The sequence below is a fragment of the Dasypus novemcinctus genome, chromosome 4 (assembly GCF_030445035.2).
Source record: "Dasypus novemcinctus isolate mDasNov1 chromosome 4, mDasNov1.1.hap2, whole genome shotgun sequence".
NCBI classification, from domain to species: Eukaryota; Metazoa; Chordata; class Mammalia; order Cingulata; family Dasypodidae; genus Dasypus; species Dasypus novemcinctus.
Genome location: NC_080676.1, coordinates 101,401,159 through 101,428,622, shown reverse-complemented (window position 1 = coordinate 101,428,622; position 27,464 = coordinate 101,401,159). Strand labels below are relative to the sequence as shown.

General features: G+C 37.2%; 1 protein-coding gene across 9 annotated transcripts in view; it reads right to left on the bottom strand.

The window, feature by feature from the left end:
• The window catches only part of SENP7 (SUMO specific peptidase 7), a 222,365-nt gene that overhangs the window by 112,836 nt on the left and 82,065 nt on the right, over positions 1 to 27,464 (bottom strand). For 7 of the 9 annotated variants that reach the window (XM_058295925.1, XM_071214857.1, XM_058295924.1 and 4 more), the window contains one exon: positions 5,485 to 5,682. The exons of the other annotated variants lie outside the window; for them this stretch is intronic. In XM_058295925.1, the coding sequence (XP_058151908.1) occupies positions 5,485 to 5,682 (198 nt within the window). The remainder of the gene's footprint in view (positions 1 to 5,484; positions 5,683 to 27,464) is intronic. 9 annotated transcript variants of the gene reach the window in all.

The following is a 27,464-nucleotide window of genomic DNA, read 5'->3' as shown; positions in this document are numbered from 1 at the left end:
ACAGAGAGCTGTCGCAACAGGCAGGCATGGCAAGCTGATGCAACAAGGTGAAGCAACAAGAGACACAAGAAGAAAAATACAATGAGAGACACAACAAAGCAGAGAATAGAGGTAATTCAAGCGATTAGGTACCTCCCTCCCATATCAGAGGTCCCAGGTTCAGTTCCCGGTGCCTTCAAAAGAAACAAGGAAGACGAACAGACATGGCAAGTGAAAACAATGAGGGAGTGAAGAGAAATAAATAAATCTTAAAAAAAAAATTTCAAAAACTTTAGTATTTAAGTAAAGAGAAAATTGGACATAAAAGGAATCACATCAAAGACATGTCAAATATCATTTAATGTCTTCGTTTAAATGCCTGATTATAGCATATTTTATATATTTTTGTTTTGTTTTTAGGAAGTACTAGGGATCAAACTTGTGACCTCATACATGGGAAGCAGGCACTCAACCACTTGAGTTAACATCCGCTCCCCTACATATATTTTTAAATGTTAATTTCCTAAAACAAAGTATTCTCTCCAAAATAAAGGTGTTTAAGTCCATAGATGATTAGTCCTGTAAAAAGTGTTGAAAAGAATAATTCTACAAACACACAATAGAAGTATCGACATGGAAAGGGAAAATTTAAGCATCAGAATACTCTTTTGAATAATAAAGGCTTATCTATTCCTGTATGGTTTATTTGTCTACTAGATTTTGAAGAAAGAAAAGCAGAAAAGAGAAATGAAAAAAAAAACCTGGAGGATAAATAAGGTAATTTAAGTTGATCAAATAGCTAAAAGATTTTCCTATAAGAGAAAAACTTCAAAATTCAATCAAAGGAAGCGGACTTGGCCCAGTGGTTAGGGCGTCTGCCTACCACATGGGAGGTCCACAGTTCAAACCCCGGGCCTCCTTGACCTGCGTGGAGCTGGCCCACACACAGTGCTGATGTGTGCAAGGAGTGCCCTGCCACACAGGGGTGTCCCCACATAGGGGAGCCCCATGCACAAGAAGTGCGCCCCGTAAGGAGAGCCGTCCAGCGCGAAAGAAAGTGCGGCCTGCCCAGGAATGGCACCGCACACATAGAGAGTTGACACAGCAAGATGATGCAACAAAAAGAAACACAGATTCCCATGCCACTGACAACAGAAGCGGACAAAGAAGAAGATACAACAAATAGATACAGAATAAATCTTTTTAAAAAAATCCAATCAAAACCATTTTTAAAGAAAATTATATACTAAGGTGCACTAGAGCCTGCATCCCTGAAGCACCAGAGCCCTAGTGGACTCTGAAGGAATGAGAAGCATCTCAGCCAATCAATGTCTACTCAGCGTGTCTACCTCAGTTCCTTTCAATTAGAAAGCATTCTATTATGTGAATGAATACCACGTAGGAAAATTAAATAATAAGTAGAAGATTTGAAGTTTAATAGGTAAGGTATCATATGTATCTAGGTCATATAGTATCATGGAATTTTAAAGGTAAAGGATTAAAAATAAAGTCTTATTTCTACTTTACTAATGAGAAAAATTAAAGCTCAGAAAAGTGAAAATATAAAGAAAAGTATATAACTGAATAGTTAATGATGCCCATTGTACACCCAGCTTTTAATAACACAAAGCTATAGTCAAAACACTTTTCTTCAACTATTGGTAATTTATCCAATTGGGTATTTTGAGAAAACAAAGAGCTTTCTGTGACACCCTTACAGAATACAAATCTACAAAGTGATGACTGAGTTCATAATACCTAAGCTGTCTTTTGGAGCACAAGTAAATAAATTAGCTCTGTCATAGAAATTCCAGTGCTACCAGTATTTCAAAAGACTCTGAATTTTCACAAGGAACAAAGAAAGGTGCGTATTTCTCATTTCTCATGTTATCGCAATCTGGAATAAAGGGCTGAAAGTTGTCATTTCATGCAGCCTATCCAATTTGTTTTTCCTAAATATATAAACAAGATCAGTAAGCAAAATAAAATAGACCTTGTTTACCTTTATTTATTAATAAGAAATCATGCTTTACAATATCATAAATATGGTAAACCAAAGCAGAAAATGACAGCAGAAAATACGACAATTCAATACAGGGAAAACTTCTGAAATGCAGTGAGATGTAGCAGAAGATACACTGGCCTGAGATGTGGTGCCATATACTGTTTGTGTATCTGCATGATTATTCTCATGACCTTTAATTTTGTCAATTACAAATTGGGGAGTTCCTGCTCTGCTTAAGTAGCAAGATAGCCATGAGGTTCAAATGATTTCATAAGTGGAAGCAAGAACTGAGAAAACCTGCTAATAATATACAACCTTATGTCAACAAGTATTTTAATAAATGAAGACCTTGTTGAAAGATAACAATCATATTTGTTAATAAAACTATAATATAATAAACAAAAAATAATACCAATTTAGTTTTCAATTTTCTATAATTCTAGACAAATACCTTTCTAAAATTGTGCTATGTAACATTTTCAAAAGTGCTTATTTCTCATGCCAGGAGCCATAATTCAAAGTATACACCACCTAAATCAGTGTCTTAAGCTCTGTAGAGAAAAAAAAAGTTTAATTTTTAAATAATTTTCTTAAAAAGAGCCACAGATTTTCCAACCTTGCTCTTTTCTCTTATTAAGACAAATTTTAAGTGAATAAATTATTACAATTAAAATATTACAGACTTAAAGAAATTTTAAGGTGATAAGACTATTGTAGTGATCAAAAGTCTTATCACTACAATACATGGAATATGTAATTTTTTAAAACTTCAAATACATGTAAAATTAAGAAAAAAATGAATAAATATAATTACACCATTTAGGAGAATTTCAATAACCAGGAGCTAATAATGCTTCTTAAATGGAATATGGATGCACTAACCTTCTACATTTCTTTAACAATCTCTGGTGCCATGTGATTGAAGGCAAGAGAAAGAGAGTTTATCTTCCCAAAAGTCTTGTACCCAACTAGGTACTTTCTGGTCTACTGATCAAAGTCTATGAATATCTGAAAATTTCTCCCCAAAGGAAGAGATGTGAAGACATATGGAGATAGGATCTAGACTAAAATGTGGTTTAATTACTTGAAAGGGAATTCGTGTAATTCAAATACTGCTAATTTGACATTTCCAAAACTCTTGAGCCTTTTCTTCATTATTTAGTTATATTAATTTGGAACGGGTATTTTCTATTTTTCTTAATTTTATCCAGAAATTAAAAGGCCAAATTGTTCTCACATAAGAAATAGCACTTAGTTCACTATCTCCAGTGAGACAACGGCAATAAAGATGGAGAGTAGATCATTTCAAGACAGGTTTAGGAGGCAAAAATAACGAAATATGGCATGAAGTTATGGAAAAAAAGAGGAGTAAATGATAATTCCCATGTTCTAATTTGGACAACTGGGTGTATGACGGAGTCATAGCTCAGATAGGGGATACAGACATAGGAATAGGTTTGAGAATCAAAATGATGCATTCACTTTAGAACAAGCTAAGTATAGAATATTTGAAGCTTGAGGAAGGGTTCTGGACTAGCGGGTAGTTCACCCCAGGAAGTGAACAGGAAAGAAAATTTAGAATCTTATTGGGACTCTTCATATTATATTAAATTTCAAGTAATACATAATCTAGCTGCTAATAATTCCAGGAGGGAAAGACTATTCTTCTGAATGAATGGAAAACCATACCCTTATAACTAAAAAGGAACAGTTATAGAATGAGGGGGCTAGTGTGCTTGTCATTTGGATGATGCATTTTCTTTCTACCATTTGCAAAAGAGAGAAAGTTTCCTTTTAAAAGAGTCAATGGAATGGAAGGACCATTCCTTTCTGTAAGCATAGCAAGGGAACAGTTTACCTGTGCTAAGGAACAAAACTGCTAAACACCAGCAGAATAAGAGCAAACCACTTTAGAAACTATTGATGCTACACTGTCTAACTCCAAGATTTAGAAAGAGTTAAATTTACATCAGGTATGAGCTAATAAAGAAGTTCTCATTAAACTTAGATTTTTATATTTTTATTACACCTTTTTTAAAAGAACTGTCCTTCTAAAAAAATTACTGCATAGTATTATGTTCAGGTGTTTTGATAGGGTTCTATTTTTAAATAAGAAATAATTGTGGGGAAACGGACTTTGGCCCAGTGGTTAGGGCGTCCGTCTACCATATGGGAGGTCTGCGGTTCAAACCCCGGGCCTCCTTGACCCGTGTGGAGCTGGCCATGCGCAGTGCTGATGCGCGCAAGGAGTGCCGTGCCACGCAAGGGTGTCCCCCGCGTGGGGGAGCCCCACACGCAAGGAGTGCGCCCGTGAGGAAAGCCGCCCAGCGTGAAAAAGAAAGTGCAGCCTGCCCAGGAATGGCGCCGCCCCCACTTCCTGTGCCGCTGACGACAACAGAAGCGGACAAAGAAACAAAAGCAGACAAAGAAACAAGACGCAGCAAATAGACACCAAGAACAGACAACCAGGGGAGGGGGGGAGATTAAATAAATAAATAAATCTTTTAAAAAAAGAAATAATTGTGGTGAAAGTTAGCAACTTTTATGTAGGTATTAGCTTAAAGCACATATATATTTCAATTCAGATTACAGACCATACAGCCAAAGCACTGTCGAACTAATGACAGATTTTTATGATTGAAAGCAAAGTACCTTCCCACAAAAATATCCACTTAAGAGCTAAAACTGTTAATATAAACAGATGTTGTTGAAAATTTGTTACAGATCACAAATTACAAAAGCTAATTCCTAATTTTCAGCCCCAACTCCAGATGTTATTCTTTTAACAAACAGAAGTCTAAATTGGTCTTGTTAGTTCACAAAATTAAGTTGAAAAATTACTATTAAAAATCTGAGAGCAATATTTTGTTATCATCTCCTCCTTAAAAATGCATGTAGGGAGTGGATGTAGCTCAAGTGGTTAAGCACCTACTTTCCATGTACAAGGTCCCAGGTTAGATCCCCAGGACCTCCTAAAAATATATATACACGAAAAGAACAACTCTCATTGTATACCATATGTAGCTCAGTAGTTGAGTGCCTGCTTCCCATGTATGAGGTCCTGGGTTTAATCCCTGGTACCTCATGAAAAAAAAAAAGCATGTAAAATAGAACAGCTCATAGTATCAAATATGGAAAGAACCCTAAATTACATAATATTTAAAAGGCAAGTAAAGATGTAGAAAAAAAAGAAATATCTATACATATACCTTCATTTAATATCATAAATGAATTTCTAAAAAGATGTATATATGGACCAAATTATTATAAAGTAAATAAGTTAAATGTACTAGGGACGCTTGTTTTTTAAAAAAAATTTCACATTAATCCATTTACTAACTTCGTCAAATGGAACTGTAAGCTTTAAGATTTTTTTAGGTGGGAACTCATCCTGTATATGGACATCTTCATATGGAATGTTTTCAACAATATTATTTTTAAGCAATTTGGACCTATTACAAATGGGCTAAGTTGAGCAAAATCAATACTAAACAACATACCTTTCAGATAAATTAAGGCTTTGGTGAAGTGGTTCTAATTTTTGGCATGTCTCTAGGCTGTCAACAGATGTCGAAGGCAATGAGTCTGATTGCACTTTGTTGGCGTCACACAAATTAGCATCGTTTCTAGGTAGGGTCTTTCTGAATTTTCGTCCTAAATCCGTCCATAGGACATTCGTCAACATAACTTTGAGTTGCCTGTTACATACATAAATAATTAATACATACAGCACTAAACAAAGTATAATACATGAATTCATCATAAAACTGTAAGAAATGAAAACCTGTACTAATTCCAAATTTCAGTTTTTTTAAGCAATTATAGTAAATCTTAGGCTAAAAAAATCTGCCTAATGATTTTCAAATATATATTACAAGTAAAGTGTGTTTCATATAAGTTGGCATTTTCTTCCGAATTCTGTCTGGTATGCTTCACTTGTGGTCACGCATGGGTACAGCTGTTGGATTCCTCATAACCCATCTGTGCCTATTTTCGTACTGTTGATAGTAGAAGAACATGCATTTGTACATCATATCACAAAGACAACTTCTTTATGTAGTGAAAATTGGATTTGTTATAACATATATTGATTCAGAAAACATTATTAAAAAAACTAAGGGTGCAACAGTACAACAGCTACAGTCTTAACCTCATATAGTCAATGACAGCAATTTAATTTTACCTTATTCCTTAAAAATGGGTCAGATTAGAGAAGTGGAGAATGATGTGCTGAAAGCATCTGTAAAGGGCTCTGGACTATTTAGCAAATAAAGGCAATTTGGCAATTCAAGGTCTTCTCCAGTATATTCATAACTGCCCTTTCCAGCCTTGTCATCTAGTCAAACCAACACTCTTCCAGAGACTTTAGATTGTGTACTAATCTCTGCAGATGCTAGTCGTATGCCTACTACTCTACTATACCTACTTACTCCAGCTTCTATATTTCTCTTTATATATATATCAATTCTATTCTTTCTTTAAGATCCTACCAAAATCTACCTCGTCTGGGATCATCATAGCAAGAAGTCATTTCTCTGTCAATCTCTGAAATATAACAATACATTAGTGGTTTCAACTCACTACTGTATGTGGTTAGTTTTGTTTATAGTTTATCTGCTCTCTAGCATAGAAACTCCTTGAGGACAGGGTCTGTGACTTATCCCTTTCTGTAACCCCCAGGTATCTAGTCCACTGGCTTATAATCTAACAAGTATACCAAAAAGTTGTTTGAGCTATTCTACATAATCTTGCAGTGTTATCTTAAAAACCCAACAAATTTTTTGGTATACAAAATATATAAAGAACTCACACAATTCAACAAAAATAAACCCATTAAAAATTGGGCAAAAGACTTGAATGGATATTTCTCCAAAAAAGATATACAAATGACCAACAAGCACAGGAAAAGATGCTCAATACCAATGGTCATCTGAGAAATGCAAACCAAAACTACAATGAGCTACCACTTCACACCCTTAGAATAGCTATTATTTTTTTTAAATGGAAAATAAAAGGTGCTGTTAAGGATGTGGAGAAATTGAAACTCTTATGAGTTGCTAGTGGGAATGTAAAATGATACATCTACTTTGGGAAACAGTTTAACCAGTCCTTAAAAAGTTAAATGAAATTCCCATATGACCCAGCAATTCCACCACTTCCAGAATATACCCCAAAGAATTAAAAGCAGGGACTCAAACAGATACTTGTACACTACTGTTCAGAGCAGCATTATTCACAACAGCCAAAAGGTAGAAATGACTCAAGTGCCCATGGAAAAATGAATAAATAAAATGTAGTGTGCATACAATAGAATATTATTCAACCATGAAAAGAAATAAAGGTCTGATATATGCTAAAACATGGGTGAACCTTGAAAAGTGAAATTAGCCAGGCATAAAAGGAAAAATGTTATATGAATCTACTTATATGAAAATTTTAGAAGAAGCAAATTCATAGAGACAGAAAGGAGATTACAGGTTATTAGAGGTTGGTGGATGGGGCTTTGGGAAGTTAATTTAGACTAATTCAGGGTTGTGGAAATGGATGGTGGTGATGGTTGTACTAAAGTAATTAATGCAACTGAATTATACAAATGTACAGAAAAATTTATGGTGTACATATATACAACATATATAACCATATATAACCACAATTTTAAAAAATAAATGTTAAACAAAAAAATAGGCCAACTTCTGGAAAGATGGCAGACTACAAAGACACGAGACTCTTGTCTCTCCCAGAAACAGAACTAGAGGACAGGCTGGAACAGCCTGGAAAAAAGTCTTCTCGGGTTTAGGACACCAGGCGAAGGCTGGACACCACCCATAAGACAGAGGGCAAAGGAAAAGAATCATGACAGCAAAAGTGTGAGTTAAAACCAGAAGGTGCTACTGCCGGCACTGTCTGCCACACTAAAGAAACTTTAGAATCCTTAGGCCTCAGGGCCAGCTATAGCCAAAGTGGGCTCTAGGGATCCACCACCCCAGGAAAGGGGAGAGAGAGGAACAGGCTAAGGCTAAATTAGGTTTGAGCCCATAAATTTGGTTTGCTGTGTCCCACCAGCCTTCCCAGGCCAGGTGGAGATATACCATTGTTTGCCATGGGAGCTAGCTCAGGACTAAAGAAATCTGAACCTCTCAATATCCATCTCTTCTAACCAGGACTGATTGTTGATGACAAATCTCCCAAGTAAAGGACAGAAAAAGAGAAGGACACAGCCTAAGGATGAATCAGCTTTTGACCCAAAAATTTGATCTGCTGTTTTTCACAAGTCCTTCCAGGCTGGATGGGACTGCACCACTTTCTGCCTTGGGAGCAAGCTTGGGACTAAAGAGATTCGGAACTAAAAAGATCCATCCTCCAAATCTCCCTCTCTACCAACCAGGGTTGATTGTTGAGGATGCACAGGGGAATGGATTAATTTCCCACCCAAGAAAATGGTGGGGAGGGGTGGGAGGCAGGCTGCAAGGATGGGAGAACTGTCTCTGAGAAAGTTTGAATTACAGGGCTATTTGCATCCAGGCAGGAAACTCCAAAGTAATCAGTGGGTCACAGAGGAAATTGCAAGTGAAATCAGTAAGTATATTGAGACAAATGAAAACAAGAACACAACTTATCAAAACTGAAGTGATACAGAGAAGAAGCTCTTGAGAGGGAAATTTATAGCCCTAATAGCCTATATTACAAAAGAAAAGAGGTAAATGCAAAGATTTTTTTTAAAGACTTATTTATTTCTCTCCCCTGCCCCCCTCATTGTCTGCTCTCTGTGTCCATTTGCTGTGTGTTCTTCTGTGTTCGCGTGCATTCTTCTCAGCAGCACTGGGAATCTTTGTCTCTTTGTTGCATCATCTCTCCATGTGTGCAGCACCACTCCTGGGCAACTGGGCTTTTTTTGCCCGGGGCTGCTCTCCTTGAGGGTGCACTCCTTGCATGTAGGGCTCCCCAACACGGGGGACACCCCTGTGTGGCACGGCACTCCTTGTGCCCATCAGCACTGCATATGGGCCAGCTCATCACATGGGCCAGGATTTGAACCCTGGACCTCCTATGCAGTAGGCAGACGCTCTATCAGTTGAGCCATATCCACTTCCCTAATGCAAAGATTTAATTGAACAACTAGAGAAATTAGAAAAAGAACAGCACACCAATCCCAAAGGAAGTGGAAGGAAAGAAACAGTAACAATTAGAGCAGAAATAAATGAACTTGAAAACAAAAAAATAATATATAAAATTGACAAAAACCAAAAGCTGGTTCTTCAAGAAGATCAATAAAATTCACAAACCTCTAGCCTAGCTAGACTAACAAAGAAAAAAAAACAAGAGAAGATGCAAATAAACACGATCAGAAATGAAAAGGGGGAAGTTACATATGACCCCACCAAAAAAAAAAAAAAAGATCATATGAAGATGTTATGAAAAACTATATGCCAATAAAATTAACAACCTAGATGAAATGGACAAATTCCTAACAATGCACAAACAACCTACACTGACACTACAAGAAATACAAGAACTTAACAAACGAATCATTTAAAGAGATTGAATCCATCATCAAAAAACCTCCCAGCAAAGTAAAGTCCAGGACTAGATGGCTTACAGGTGAATTCTACCAAGCATTTAGAAAAGAATTAACACCAATCCTGTTTAAACTCTTCCAAAAAACTGAAGAGGGAAAATTACCCAGCACATTTTATGAAGACAACATCACCCTAATACCAAAGCCATATAAAGACTCTACAAGACTAGTAATGGAAGAAACTGTAGCATTGATCTGAGGGCAGGGAGAGGGAGAGAAGAGATGAGATGTGGGGGCATTTTTGGGACTTAGAGTTGTCCTAAATGATATTGCAGGGACAGATGCTGGACATTATATATTCTGCCATAACCCACTGAATGGACTGGGGGAGAGTGTAACTAAAATGTAAACTATAATCCATACGGTGCAGCAGTGCTCCAAAATATATTCACCAAATGCAATGAATGTGCCACACTAATGGAAGATGTTGGAGGAGTGGGGGGGTGAGGGATGGGGTATGTGGGAACCTATTTTATTTTTTAATGTAACATTTTTTGTGATCTATGTATCTTTAAAAAAAAAAAAAAGACAATTTAATTTAAAAACAAGACTAAAGACAAAAAAATTTTCACTCTTGCTTTAGGAAGTTAAAATTGCCCAATACATCTGACACATAAAACATCACCTCAAGATATTTGTCTCCTTATGTCCCCCATTTTAAGCTATGTATTGAATTTTGCTCAATCACAAATATTTGACAACATTTAAAATCCTGCCTTAAATTCTTTCACCTCAGAACCCAAAATTTCATAAATATCCTTCCTAAATTTCTCTTTGAGTTTTTTTCAATGTGACATTCTACCTTGATTCATTGACATTAATAAAAATAATTGTGGACTAGAGTGGACTTACTGGTATTCTACTATAGAATTATTGTTACTCTAGCAATACAAGAAATTATATCATTGATGTGAAGACAGTGGCCACTGGAGTTGCTGAAGGCATGGAGATGGAAACAGAGGTGTAATATAGGGGCATTTTTTGGACTTGGAGTTTTCCTGAATGATATTGCAGGGACAGATGCAGGATATTATATATCCTTCCAATAACCCACTGAATAGCCTGGGAGAGAGTATAAACTAAAATGTAAGCTATAATCCATGCTGTGTAACAGTGCTCTAAAATGTATTTACCAAGTGCAATGAATATACCACACTAAAGAAAGAAGTTGTGATGTGGGAAAAGTGGGGGGTGTTGGGAGTGAGGCATATGGGAACCTCCTGGGTTTTTTTTTAAGATTTATTTTTTATTTCTTTCTCTTCCCTTCCCCTCCGCCCCCAGTTGTCTGCTTTCTGTGTCCATTCGCTGTGTGATCTTCTGTGTCCACTTGCATTCTTGTCAGCGGCACCTGGAATCTGTGTCTCATTTTGTTGCGTCATCTTGCTGCCTCAGCTCTCCGTGTCTGTGGCACCATTCCTGGGCAGGCTGCACTTTCTTCGCGCTGGGCGGCTCTCCTTAAGGGGCACACTCCTTGCACGTGGGGCTCCCCTATGCGGGGAACACTCCTGCATGGCAGGGCACTCTTTGCAAGCATCAGCACTGCACGTGGGCCAGCTCACCACACGGGTCAGGAGGCCCCAGGTTTGAACCTTGGACCTCCCACGTGGAAGGCGGATGCCCCATTCATTGTGCCAATTCTGCTTCCCTCCTGTATTTTTTAATGTAACATTTTGTGTGATCTATGTATCTTTTGAAAATAAATACAAAATGTTTTTTAAAAAGTAAAAAAGACTCTACAAGAAAATAAAATTACATACTAATCTCTCTAATGAATATATATGCAAAAATTCTCAACAATATACTTGAAAATCAAATCCAACAACATATCAAAAGGTTATACATCACGACCAAGTGGGATTTATTCCTGGTATGCAAGGCTGGTTCAACATAAGAAAATCAATTAACATAATACACATTAACAATTTGAAGATAACAACCACATGATCATCTCAATAGATGCAGAAAACGCATTCTACAAAATCCAGCATCCCTTCTTATTAAAAACAGTTTGAAAGATAGGAATAGAAGGAAAATTCCTCAATATGATAAAAGACATATATGAAAAACCAACAGCCAACATCAAACTCAACGGGAAAAAGGTGAAAGCTTTCCTCTAAGATCAGGAACAAGACAAGGATGTCCACTGTCACCAGTATTATTAAACACTGTACTACAAGTCCTAACTAGAGCAATTAGACAAGAGAAAAAAAAATTAAAGGCATCCAAATAGGAAAAGATGAAGCAAAACTCTTACTAGTTGCAGGTGACATGATTCTATACTTAGAAAATTCTGAAATGTCTACAACAAATCTACTTGAGCCAATAAAGAGTTCAGCAAAGTTCCAGGATATAAGATCAACATGCAAAAATTAGTAATGTTTTTGTACACTAATATTGAACAATCTGAGGTGAAACTCCATTTATGATAGCAAAAAAAAAAAAAAAAAAGACTCGAATACCTAGGAATCAATTTAACCAAGAAGGAAGGACCTATATACAGAAAACTACAAAATAATGCTAAAAGAAATCAATGAAGGGAAGCAGATGTGGCTCAAGTGATAGAGCTTCCAGCTACCATATGGAAGGACCTGGGTTCAATCCTTGGAGCCTCCTGGTGAAAACGAAGAAGAGAAAGTGTGCCTGCGCAGCATGCCAGTGCCCAAGCAAGTGCCTGCGTGGTAAGCCACAGCCCGCCTGAGTGCCCACATGGTGAGCCAGTGCCCCATGCAAGTGAGTCACACAGCAAGATGATGATGCATCAAAAGAGAGACAAGGGGAAAGTCTAGGTGAAACGCAGCAGAAACCAGGAACTGTGGTGGCGCAATTGACAGGGAACCTCCCTCCCCATCAGAGGTCTCCAGGATCAAATTCCAGTGAATCCTACAGGTGAGAAAATGAGAAGAGAAGACAACACAGACAGCAAAAACAGCAAGGCAGGAGGAGGGGAAGGGGGAAAAATAAGTAAATAAATCTTTAATTAAAAAAAAAAGAAATTAATGAAAAACAAATAGAAAGACATTCTGTGTTCATGGATTGGAAGATGTCAGTCCTACCCAAAATGATTCATAGATTCAACGCAATACCAATCAAAATTCCAACAGCTTACTTTATAGATAGAGAAAGCAATTACCAAATTCATTTGGAAGGGAAAGTGTACCCAAATAGCCACAAGCATTCTGAAAAAGAAAAGCAACATGGGAGGAATTTCACTGCCTGACTTGAAACATATCACAAAGCTACAGTGGTCAAAACAGCATGGTACTGGCATAAAGATAGACACATCGATCCGTGAAATAGAATTGAGAGTCCAGAAATAAACCCTCATCTCTATAACCAACTGGATCTTGGATTTTGACACACCTACTAAGTCCATGTTAATGGGACAAAACATTCTCTTCCACAAATGGTGCTTGGAGATATAACCAAAGAATGAAAGAGGACCTCTATTTCTCATCTTATTCAAAAAATTCACTCAACATGGATCAAGGGCCTAACCATAAATGTGACAACCATAAAACTCCTAGAAGAAAATTAGGAAAACAGCTTCAAGCTCTTGCAATAGGCAGTAGTTTCTTAAACCTTACACCAAAGCATGAGCAACAAAGAAAAAAAATAGATAAATTGGACCTTCTTAAAATTAAACACTTTTGCACATCAAAGGACTTTGCCAAAAGGCTGAAAAGGCAGCCAACTTAATGGGAGAAAATATTTGGAAATCACATTTCCGATAAGGGTTCAATATCCATGATATATAAGGAGATGTTACAACTGAACAATAAAAAGACAACTCAACTTAAAAATGGGCAAAAGACTTGAATAAACATTTGTCCAAAGAAGAAATACAAATGGCAAAAAAAAAAAAAAAAAAACATGAAAAAATGTTCAGGATCACTAATGATTAGGGAAATACAAATCAAAACTAAAATGAGATTATCATTTCATACCTACCAGAATGGCCACTATTAAAAAGACAGAGAACTACAAGTGTCAGAGAGGATATGGAGAGCCAAGAACACTTATTCAGTGTTGGTGGGAATGTAGAATGTTATAATCACTGTGGAGGACTGTTTGGCAGTTCCTAAAGAAATTGAATATAGATTTGTCATCTGACCCTGCAATACCACTACTGCATATATACCCAAAAGAACTGAGAGCAGTGACATGAACAGACATCTTTACACTTATATTCATAGTGGCATTATTCACAACTGCCAAAAGCTGGAAACAAGCCCAGTGTCCATCAACTGATGAATGGATAAACAAACTGTGGTATATTCATATGATGGAATATTATAATGCAGCTGTAAGGAGAAATGAAGTCGTAAAGCATCTGACAACATGGATGAACCTGGAGGACATTATATTGCATGAACAAGCCAGACACAAAAGGACAAATTCTTTATGATTGTGTTACTATGAACTAATATACTGTGTAACATGTGCATGATTCCATTTATATAAAATGTAAATATAAATCAATTTATAAAGAATTTGATTAGCGATTAGACAGGGCTAGGGAAAACATGCTAAGGGGTGTGGAGATTTTCTTTTTGGAGTAATGAAATAGTTCTAAACTTTTTTGTGATGATGAATGCACAACATTGTGATTACACTAAAAGCCATTGGTTATACATTTTGGATAAATCATATGGGATGTGAATATATCTCAATAAAACTTCTTAATAAATAAATGTGCAAGAATAGCCAGAAACAGCAGCTATGTAAAGCAAGGGAAACAGAGACTGAGAGGTGAAGAATTTTCTTCTTTATTTGTCTGTTTATTATTTTTATTGTTGAAATAATGAAAATTATCTAATAATGAATGAAGTGATCAATGCACAACTATGTGATTATACCAAATTCCATTGATTGTACACTTTGGATGAATTGTATGCTTTATTAATACGTATCAATAAAACTGATGTGTTAAAAAAATAGGTCAATTTTAAATATTTACTTCCACTATATCTGTATCAATTTCAAAAGGAAGACTCTAATAAACTCAAACAGTTCCAGCTTTCTGCGTCATCACATTTTGCCCATCTGATCCTTCAATATGTCTTTGTGCTGACAATACTTGAAGAACTTTGTTCAATTCTAGAACCATATGGAATATAGATAATATGAAGTTTCAGTAGTGATGTGAACAGGCTACCAAGTGGACTTGAAACAATGTTAAGTTATTAATAGCTAAAAGAATTTTAAATATTTAATCAGAAGCATGACTATTTTCTATTTTACTCCCTTGTAATCAGTTGTAGGCAATTTTTTTGTCTAACAAACATGAGATTAAGAAATAGAAACCAAAACGCTCATGTATTTTTTAAGATAAAACAGGAGATGCCAAAGAAATAATTTGTTTGCAGCAGCCACGTAAGGCAATAGCCCCAGATATTTAGGAGGAGTTTGTTATAAGTCCTCAAGGAACCTTCCAAAGAAAGTAATGGTACTCCAAACATTTTCAATCAAAACGAGAGTTTAATCTATTGATTTCAGAATTATCACTAAAGAATACAAATATAAGTGACATCTCTATGAATCAATAGGAATAATTCATTCTTTACTCAACAAATACTTATTGAACACCTTCTAGCAAAACAGCTGGGCAAGGGTGTGGAAATTCAAGAATGAACAAGGTAAAGTTTCTGTCTTCATGGAGATAACTTCCATAGAAGAATCACCCAATTGATTATTTAATTTAAATTGTGATAAATGATATTTACTGTACTTCTGAACCATATCTAGGAAGGTTTTACCAAGAATATGACCTTTAAGCTAAAGTCTCAAAGCAGAATAGGCACTATCCAGGGGAAAGAGAGAAATGGAAAGAGCATCCAAGTAGAGAAACAAAATGCAAATGCTATGATGTGAGTAAAGCTTGTTCAAGGATATTAAAGGACATAGGTGGCCCAAGTGCTTAGAATAAAAAGGAAACTTGTTAATATAAGAATGGGGAATTAGCCAAGACCTTGTGAATAATATTATGGATTTGAGATTTTATGCCAAGAACAGAAATCCACTAATCTTAATGAGGGAATGATGAGATTAGAGCAGCACTTTTTAAAGGATCATTTTGACATCTTATGAAGAATGAAATGGAAGCACTAAGGGGAAAAGGGAATAAAAATTTATTTAGAGAGGTAATGGAGTGGAATGGTGGGACAAGAGACTAGAATACAGTGGCATGAGTGAATGTACAGGGAGGAAAGGGATACAGCAAATGTAGGCAGTTGAGAAGTATGGCTTTGTAGGCAGAGGGAAAAAGGACAAGAGTTGACAATAGATGTGTGGTCCAGGAAAGGTTGTTCAGTTAGTTATTTGTTTGCTAGTTCGTCTAATATTGGAAAGGTTTGTGTAAACTTAAGTGCTTATGGGAAAAGGCCAACATACTGGGAGACATTATAGACCCTGGAGAGAGGATAATTAACAGTGAGTTGCCTAAGAAATAATATGAGTAGGGAAGCGGACTTGGCCCAATGGATAGGGCATCCATCTACCACATGGGAGGTCCGCGGTTCAAACCCCAGCCTCCTTGACCCGTGTGGAGCGGGCCCATGTGCAGTACTGATGAGCTCAAGGAGTGCCCTGCCACGCAGGGGTGTCCCCGCGTAGCGGAGCCCCACATGCAAGGAGTGCGCCCCATAAGGAGAGCCACCCAGTGCGAAAGAAAGTGCAGCCTGCCCAAGAATGGCACCTCACACACAGAGAGCTGACGCAGCAAGATTACACAACAAAAAGAGACACAGATTCCCGTGCCACTGACAACAAGAAATAATACGAACTAATATTATTGAGCTTTGCTAAACATTTATTTTTTTAAAGACTTATTTTTTATTTCTCTCCCCTTCTCTCCCCACCTCCCCCCAGTTGTCTGCTCTGTGTCCATTCACTGTATGTTCTTCTGTGTCCACATATATTCTTGTGAGAGACACCAAGAATCTGTGTCTCTTTTTGTTGTGTCATCTTGCTACATTAACTCTCCGTGTGTGCCGGGCCACTCCTGGGCAGGCTGCACTTTTTTCACACTGGGCGGCTCTCCTCATGGGGCGCACTCCTTGCACGTGGGGCTCCCCTACACAGGGGAACCCCTGCGTGGCACGACACTCCTTGCACGCATTAGCACTGCGCATGGGCCAGCTCATCACATGGATCAGGAGGCCCTGGGTTTGAACCCTGGACCTCCCATGTGGTAGGCAGACACTCTATCCATTGAGCTAAATCCACTTCCTATGCTAAACATTTTTAAATGATTTACTTCATTTAATCTTCACAATTCTATGAGGTATTCTTCTGCAATTGAGGAGACCCAGGTAGAATGATTAATAACTAGGTCCACAATAACAGAGTGAGTAATGAAAGTGGGATCCAAAACCAGACACTCTCATTCTATTGCCAGTAATGTTAACTGCTTTACTGTACTGGTTTATGATGGGACAAGAAGCACTCATCTCCTTTTTCCAGGACAGGATCATTGCCAGAAGTGATGGGAAAGGTAAAGGAACACAGGTTTAAAAGAAAGAAGGTTTTAAATAATTATTGTGGAGAATGGGAACACAAGCTGACTAGCAACACAGTAAGATCTCTTGCAATGTCAGGATCCTGGTGAAATTAATAATGAATTTGGAGTGCCATAAACATACTCTGTTCTGTGTTTTTTTCCCCCAGACACCTTGGTGCCAGGATGCTATACATAACTCGGTTCACAGGATTACTAATTACAAGGAAGAAAAGATGCCTTTAAAATGGTGAGATCTTGTTGCCACCACCTTACCCAAGTGATCAAATGTAGACCCCCTGACAGTGGGAAAACTAGAAATTATGCATCCCTGATAAAATGCAATAAGAAGTGCATAACATCAGCTATGAATTTTTCTTATCAAAAATTCAAACTGGACTTAATCATGCAGACAAACCCATACAAATCATAAAAAATCTAGAATGTCAACTTAAAATTCTAAAAGAGCAAATAAAAATACTAATGAAATGGTAGGTATATAAAGTATACATTCAGTCTAATGGGAAAATTACATGATTGCTAATGATATACTAAATTATTTGGAAAATTATTGTTCTAATGATAATGTTAATAATTTTAATTATGAAAACAGCTAATGCCGGAAAAGTCATTTTATTATTCGCCCAGACTAAATAAGAATTTATGGTGGGAATTTAAAAAAAAGAATTTATGATGGAAAAATAACAAACCATCAGTAATTTTACTGATTGTTGTAAATGTGTGGCTCAAAGTACAAGGAATATTTGGTTTCTCTGAGAAACTACTTCTATCATGTTTACAGATTTATCTTTACTGGAATTTAATTGACTAAAAATATCCTAGAGCAGTAGTCAGCAATCTTTTTTCCACCAATTATTACAGTAAAAATATTTCAATTTTGACATTTAAATGGCATAAGATTTCTCTGACTACTGGAATATAAACTGAGGAGTAAAGGACAACATTCAAACCAGGCAAAATATAATCTAAACATAGCATTTAGAGAAACTCACTTATGTGGAAATGTTATAAAGAAAAGTAAGAAAGTAACTACCTTGAGATTTAAGAGAAAGGTTATATTTAAGAGGGAGCCAAGGGATACAACAGGAAAGGGACGTAAGAACTTCCAGGTAGTATTAATACATGGTATTTGCCTTATAAAAATACATTAAATTATATACCGTTATACCTGATAATAATGAAAAATTCATTAAAGTATCCATATATTTTTATTCATTTTTCTGCAGGGACATAATATTTCACAATAAAAATAAAACAATAGGACCACAATAGTAGCAGAAGATGTTCCACAGATCCGTTTCCCCACCAAATCTGTGAAAAAGTGGCAGAGGCATGCATCTTCCTCAGAGCACTGGAAAGCAATTAAAGCCTCACAATAATTGGATAGCCTCAAACAAGAACACACAACTTAAAAACCGTAGGAAAATATGATGGCCCCCTAACAAGGCCCTCCCTCAGTCTTTACCCAACTCAGACTGAGGTCAGCGTGCATTCTCAGTGTGGATCCCTGGCTCCTTCCTAAGGGAGAAGAGTAACATTTACATGCATAAGGTGTCTGGTAGAACCCTAAAGGCCTAAACCAGGACATTCCTCTCTGCCCTGCCGTCCCAGAACTGACCCTGCACACAGAAAAAAACTGTGGACAACTAAAACTGTAAAAACCAGAAAAATCAAGGTGGCCTGAGGCAAACATCACCAAGTATGAGATGTACAAAATATAACCCAGGAAGGAAGGATAGTCTATTTCATAGAGAGAAGAGGGGGCATTCAGATTTCTGTGAACAGAAAATTCCTAAGGCCATCAGAGTACTAGCCCCTGAAAAAACTCAAGTTTAGAAAGACTAAAGAGGGAAGCAGTTGTGGCTCAACTGATAAGAGCATCCACCTACCATACAGAGGCACCAGGGTTCAATTCCCAGGGTCCCCTGACTCATGTGATGAGCTGGTCAATTGCGCAGTGCTGCTGCGTGCAAGGAGTGCAGGGCCATGCAGGGATGCCCCCTGTGTAGGGGTGCCCCACGCACAAGGAGTGTGCCCGCAAGGAGAGCTGCCCCACACAAAAAAAGCACAGCGCACCTGGGAGTGGCTCCGCACACAAGGAGAGCCGACACAGTAAGATGACGCAACAACAACAAAAAAGCCACACAGTTTTCCGGTGCTACATGACCAGAATGCAAGCTGACACAGAAGAACACACAGCGAATGGACACAGACCAGACAATGGGGGGGAAGGGGAGAGAAATAAATAAAATAAATCTTTAAAAAAAAAAAAAAAAAAGACTAGCAAGGACCCAGTACTTATCTCAGGTTGACTGATGTCTGGGCAGGAGAACTAAGGTCAAAAGGAGAGCACAGAGCAAATTTGCAAATGTAAAAGGTGTTTCTTGGGGTTTGGGGGCGGTTTGTTGGTTTTGTTTCGTTTGCAACGGTTTTGTTTATGTTAGATCCTGGCACTCAAGGAAAACTGTCATATCACTAGCTGGATACAAACTTAAGGATCAAAAAGCTCCAGAACTGAATTCCAGAGCTAAATATGAAAATGTACAATGTGAAATAACAGATTATAAGATAGACATAGAAATGGGAAATGATGACCCAATCAAAGGAAGAAGATAAAATACCAGAAATTATCAATGAGCAAGACCAGACTCTGGACACAACAAAGACCTTAAAAACATGTCTTAACTACATGAAAGCCCTCTTTTAAAAAACACGGATAAAGAACTAAAGAATAACAAGAAAATTATACATGAACAAAATAAGAATATCAATAAAGAGATATAAATTATAAAAAGGAACCTGTCTTAGTTTGCCAAAGGGCTGCCAATGCAAAGTACCAGAAATAGGATGGCTTTTATAAAGGGGATTTAACTGGGGTAAAAGCTTACAGTTCTGAGGCATGAAATGGCCAAATCAAAGCAATATCAGAGCGCTTTCTCACCAAAGTCAGCTACTGGTGATCCTTGTATCCTGCCACATGGCCCTTAGAGGCCTCTTACTGTGTCACTGTGCTTTGCTAGTTCCAGACTTCAGGACCTCTCTCAGTCACTCAGGGTGTGTCTGTTTTCCTGCAGTCCTCTCTCTCACATGGCAGGATCAATATATACAGCAGCTTCCTTTCTCTGAGTGTGTGTCTCTCTCTGTGTCTTCATTTATATCAGACATAGCAAGAGGGCAAAAATACAGCTGGCTTATGCCTCAATCAAAAGCCCTAAAGCAATCTTATCAAGTAATCTACTCAAAGGCCACCCAAAGGAATTTAATGCAAAGTGCCCTACACCCACAAGAATGGATTAGTTTTTAATCTTTTTCTGGGATTCACAAAATTCAAACTGTCACAGAACCAAATAGAACTGAAGACCACAATATGTGAAATTTTTAAATTCTCTAGAGGAATTTTATGGAAATTCCTGGTGAGCCAAAACAGAGGCATAAGACATTACAGGATTCAGTTACTCCACAGATTCTTTGAACAACTAGCAAAAACTGACAGAGACTTCCGCAGAACTCTGGAAAACAGTTAAAGGTTACAGTAAGTGGGCAAATGCTGAATAAAGAAAACACAGCTTAAAAATAGTAGGGGAAGCTCTTGACACCATGGCAGGCTCTTCACCCACTGCCACTCTGGCATCTATGTAGCCAGCCAGCACTTTAACTGTGTGTCCTGGCACTATTCCAGAGGGAGTGGAGTAACCACTATGCACATACTGGGGTCAATGCCAATCTATCAGGTGGAACACTGAAGAACTGAACAAGGACACACCTCTCAAGCCTGCCCTCCCAGAACTTGCACTGCAGGCAAAAGAAACTTGCAGGCAGTCAGAGCAGGGTAAGAAACAATCAAATTGAAGTAGGCTAGGAAAAAGGATGACCAAATCTCAAGGCATAAAATAGAGTACCCTGGGGTGAGGGGCATTCTACTTCATAAAGAGTAGAAGGGGCACTGGAACTCCTGTAAACAGGAGAGTTTTTAAAGTCACAAGCAAGTACAAGCTCAGACCAAGACACAGGATAAGGAAAGATGGAGAGGACAATGTCACTTTCACTTTTGGCTGATCTTCTTGATAGGAGGACTAAACTCTGCAGGAGAACCTACACCCAAGCACTGTAAAAGGTGTGTTTTTACACTGATTTGTTTTTGTTAGCTCTTGAGACTCAAGGAAACTCTGTTCTACCACTAGTTGGATATATATTTAAGGAACAGATAGCTCAGGTCAAACAACTAATACTTTAAAATACTAAGTTATACAGTGACCAATAAATGATTATAAGAAAAAGAAACAGAAAATGATGCCCAACCAAAAGAGCAACATAAAAATCCAGAAAGCATCAATGTAGAAGACTGGTATTTGAACATACCTGACATAGACTTTTTAAAAATGATTCCCAATATGCTCAAGGAAATAAGGGAAAACACAGAGAAAGAACTAAAGGATATGAAGAAAATGATGAATGAAAAATATGAGACTCTCAATAAACTGAAAGAAATTTTTAAAAGAAAACAAACTGGGGAAGCAGACTTGGCCCAATGGATTGGGTGTCCACCTTCCACATGGGAGGTCCGCGGTTTAAACCCCGGGCCTCCTTGATCCGTGTGGAGCTGGCCCATGTGCAGTGCTGATGCACACAAGGAATGCCCTGTCACACAGGAGTGTCCCCCGTGCAGGGGAGTCCCACGCGCAGGGAGTGCGGCCTGTAAGGAGAGCCACCCAGCACTAAAGAAAGTGCAATCTGCCCAAGAATGGCACTGCACACACAGAGAGCTGACAAAACAAGATGATGCAACAAAAAGAAACACAGATTCCCAGTGCCACTGATAAGGATAGAAGCAGTCACAGAAGAACACACAGAGAATGGACACAGAGAGCAGACAACTGGGGGGGGGCGCGGTGTGAAGGGGAGAGAAATAAATAAAAAATAAACCTTTTAAAAATAAATAAATAAAAAGAAAACAAATACTGGAGTTGAAGACTACAATTACTGAAATCGTTACTTGCTAGAAGGTTTCAACAGTATTGAAGCAGACAGAAGAATTAGTGAACTGAAGATAAGAAACTTGAAATGATTAAGGTAGAGGAGAAAGAAAAAAGAATTTAAAAAGAACAGAACCTAGAAGACCTACAGGGCACCATCAAGCATACCTACATACACATTATAGAAGTCCAAAACTGAGACAAAAGGGGCAGAAGTAATATTCAATGAAATAGTGAAATAAAAATTCCCAAATTTAACAAAAGACATGAATATGTACATTCAAGAATTCTAACAAACACAAACCCTAAACAGGATAAACTCAAAAAACTGCAACCAAACACACAGAAGTCAAACTCTTGAATACTAGGAACAGGGAAAGAGTTCTGAACGCTGCAGGGGAAAAAAAGCAGCAAGTAATATATAAGACAGGCTCAATAAGAAAAAGTACCTATTTCTCATCAGAAACCACGGAAGAAGGAAATGAGACAAATATTTAAAGTGCTGAAAGAAACAATTGCACACCAAGAATTGTATATCCAGCCAGTTTGTCTTTCAATAGGAGGGAGAGATTAAGACATTTGCAAATAAACAAAAGATGAGGGAGTTGGTTACCACTAGATCTGCCCTTCAGCAATGCTAAAGAAATTTCTTCAGGTTGAAAGGAAAGGCCATACTATGGTTCATTAAAGTGGCAATCTCTGGTAAAGAGATAAAAGTATCTGGTAAAGTAAACATTATGGGTAATTATAAACACCAGAGATAGTGTATTACATTTTTGGTATGTAACTCCACTTTTAACTTTTTACAGATTGTAAAATATAAATACAAAAAAAATAATAAATCTATGGCTTTGGACATATAATACAGAGATATAATCTCTGATGAGTACAACAAAAAGGTACAGGGACTGAGCAATATAGGAACAGTGGTGGCATATGCTATTCAAGTTAGGTGGTATAAAATCACACATGATTGTTACAGATTTAGGATGTTAAAATTTAAGACCCATGGCAAAAACAAAGAAAAGACTTGAAAAATACATACAGAAGGAAATGACAAAGGATGCAAAATGGTACACTTCCAAAAAAAAATCAATACAAAAATACACATTAACAGAAGAATTAAGGAACAAAAAAGGTTATGAGTTACCAAAAAAAGCAAACTTGCAGAAGAAAGACCCACATTATTAGTAGTTACAAGTTAATGTAAACAGAGGATAAAGAGGGCAGACTACGAAGCTTGAGAGCTCCATCATCCCACAGAATGTATTAATACGAACAAATAGTAAGAACTTGCAGAAACATCTTTCTCAAACCTTCAGAAAACATAAAAAGGACTGTAGTAAAAGAAGTAGCACAGAAAGAAGAAAAGGCTATACCAATGCCCATATAGGCCTGAAGAGAATAAACGGAACATAGCACATTTTCAGGGCATTAGAACTGTGCTGCCTAATCTTGCAATTTGGATACATGCCATTTTAAATTTCATCAAAATTTATAGAAGTATACAAGCCAAAATGTAAAACATAATGTAAACACCGACCATGGTTAGTAACAATGCTTCAATATTTTTACATAATTGTAACAAATATACCATCCACATGTAAAATGTTATTCATAGGGGAGAGGGGAAGCGGAGAGGATGTTGGATATGTGGGAATCCCCTTTATTCTGTATGTTATGTTTCTGTAACCTAAAGCTTCTTTGAGGATAAAATAAGAAAAATAAGACACTGAGGGAATGTATGGTAGAAAATGACACCATATGTATAAGACAACAGATCTTACAATGAGGAGAGACAACATCAAAAAAATATTTTTTATTATTTCAAATTTTCTCACTTTTTGTATTTTATTTATTTTAAAACATATTGTATGACTTTCTAATTAATTTTATTTGGATATTTTGTTGGTTTCATTTTTTAAGAAGTTTTGGATCACAAAAAGGTGACACAGAAGGGGAGGATCTTTGGTGCGGGATGTCAGTGATGGGGTATGCATGGAAAGAGGTTCACCTGGGACATAACTAAAAGGCATACAAATGTGCTCAAGCATTCATGGGACATTGTCACTGTGAGTGGAGAGCCACACAATACCTGAAAGAATAACTAATTTTCATCCTGGTGAGCTCTGCCACATTCTCTAATGGGACAACAAGAATCCCCCGACTACAGGGGCAGTGCCAAGTGAAGGAGGACGGACCATTGCATTGGGCCCTTGATATTGATGACTGTATTTATAAACCTTTTCTTTCGAAATTGAAACTTAGCCTAGTATTATAGGGTACCTAAGAGTTACCTCCTAAGAGCTTCCTTGTTGCTCAAATGTGGCCCCTCTCTAAGTCAAACTCAGCATATAAATGTATTATCTTCCCCCCAGTGTGGGTTATGACTCCTGGGGAAGAGCTTTCCTGGCACCGAGAGATTACTACACTAAGCACCAACTAGCAAGGAAACAGACCTTGAACAAAAGGGGGAAAGGGTAAGGACAAATGAATTTATACAACTAAGAGATTTCAAAGTGAGTCCGGAGGTCATTCCAGAGGTTACACTTACACATATCTCAGCAGGATCACACTGACTGCCAAAGTAAATATTACCTCAAATAAAGGGGCTCCTGAGGAATCTAGAGATATCCAGACCCTATCAGCTCAGGAGTTTGGCACCCTGCCAGTGGACCTTACTCTGGAATTTATGCTCCCCATTGTGATAGAACTGGACTCAGCTGTGGCTTCCCTACACGTGGCACTTGTGCTCCTTCTTTTGAACCTATAATTAGTACTAGACATGATAGGTGTATGTCCAAGAGACCTAAATCTTTGGGCTGTCCATGTGCAGTTATGCCCTGAATCTCAACAGAGTTGCAACAAAATTCTCCAGTTCATTGGACTCACCCAATGAGAGGATGAGAACAATAACCATTCCAAGGAACTGAGAGAGTCTGCAACTACACGCAAGGTAGTCTCATCCATCTGCTTCATGGAATCTAAGCTCCCTCTCAATTAGAAGTAGAGTGGGAATCACTGTCCCAGAATTCTCAGGATTGGGAAATGAACAATGGACTAGAGTAGACTTATTGTTATTCTACTACAGACTTACTGTGATTCTAGCAATGGAAAAACTTCTATAATTGATGTGGAGGCAGTGGCCACCGAAGGTTCTGAGGGGACACAAGGGAAATACAGGTGTAATATGCGGGCATTTTCGGGACTTGGGAATTTTAATGAATGACATTGCTATGACAGATAGAGGCCATTATAGATCTTGTCACAACTTACAAAATTGTGTAGGAGACAGTATAACTACAATGTAAACTATAATCCACACTTGGTGGCAATGTTTCAAAATGTGTTCAGTTGTAACAAATGTACCACATTAATGAAGGATGCTGTTAAAGTGGGGAAATTTGGGAGGGATAGGGAGCAGGGCATATGGGAATTCCCTATATTTTTTATGTAACATTTATGTAATCTAAGTAACTTTTTAAAAATTTAAAAGCATATATATATATATATATATACATATATATATATATATATAAATAAACTGACTAAACACTCAAATGAAAGAGGAAAAATTAGCCAATTAGTAAATAAAGACCCAACCAAAAAACAAAAACAAAAAAAACCTCTCACCCAGCTGAGCCAGAACATTCTATTCAACAAATGGAGCTGGGAGAACTGGATAGCCATATCCAAAAGAAAGAAAGAGGTCCCCTATCTCATATCTTATACAAAAATTAACTCAAAATGGAATAAGGACCTAAATTATAAAAGAAACAACCATAAAACTCCTAGAAGAAAATGTAGGAAAAATCTTCAAGATCTTGTGGTAGGAGGCAATTTCTTAAACCTTACACCCAAAGCAGGAACAACAAAAGAAAAGATAAATGGGACCTCCTCAAAATTAAATACTTTTGTACCTCAAAGGACTTTGTCAAAAGGGTGAAAAGGCAGCCAACTCAATGGGAGAAAATATTTGGCAATCACATATCCAATAAGGGTTTAATATCCATGATATATAAAGAAACCGTACAACGTATCAATAAAAAGAGAAATACCCAAATTAAAAATGGGCAAAAGACTTGAAAAGACAGTTGTCCAAAGAAGAAGTATAAATGGTGCAGAAACACATCAAAAATGTTCCACATTACTAGCAATTAGGGAAATGCAAATCAAAACTACAATGAGATATCATTTCACACCTATTAGACTGGCCTCTATTAAATAGAGAACTACAAGTGTTGGAGAGGATATGGAGGGATAGGAACACTTAGTCACTGTTGGTGGGAATGTACAATGGGACAGCCACTGTGCAGGACTGTGTGGCATTTCCTAAGGAAGTTCAATATAGACTTGCTTTCTCACCCAGCAATACCACTAAGTATATACCCAGAAGAACTGAGAGAAGTGACACAAATAAACATCTGCACACGAATGTTCACAGTGGTGTTGTTCCCTATAACCAAAATTTGGAAACAACCCAGGTGTCCATCAACTGATGAATGAATAAACAAATTGTGATGTATACACACAATGGAATAATATGCAGCAATAAGAAAAAATGAAGTCATAATGGATATGACAACATAGAAGGAACCTGGAGGACATTATGTTGAGTGAAGTAAGCCAGGTGCAAAAGGACAAACACTGTATGATTGCTCTATTATGAATTAAATATATTATGCAGACTCATGGAATTAACAATTAGAATATAGGTTGCCAGAAAATAGAAGGAGGGTAGAGTGTGGAAATCTGATGGTTAATCTGTGCAGATGGTTTAAAGGTTGTTTGGAAATCTTTGGAAATAATGGAAATGATAAGAGCACTCATGCTGTTTATGACTAACAGAGCAATTATATGGGTATGACAGTGCTTTTTGAAAATGAAAACCTAAGGACATTTACAGTACTAGAAGGAAAGCTAAAAAGTGTAACATGGGACTATATAAATAGTGAAACTTCATGTAAAATATGAATATGGGTGATATTGCACATATAAGACTGTTTTTTACGAAACATAAATAGAAATAAACTAGATAGAGGGAAACAATAACTGCTATGTATGGCAGGGGATGCATACAGAGATAGCAGAGAGGTCATAGTTTTCTTTGGTTGATTTCTGTTATTATTATTATTACTAGAATAACAAAAATGCTCTACAAAAATGACTGAAGTGATGAATGCACAACTATGTGATTATATCAAATACCACTGATTTTACAATTTGGGTGAATTTATGCTTTATTAATACATATCAATAAAACTGATTTGTTTAAAAAATCTCTTTAGAAAAAAATTAAAACATTTGTGCATCAAAGGACTTTATCATGAAAATAAAAGACAACCTGCAGAATACAAGAAAATATTTGGAAACTACTTATCTGATAAAGATTTTTAAGTTAAATAAAATGGCTTC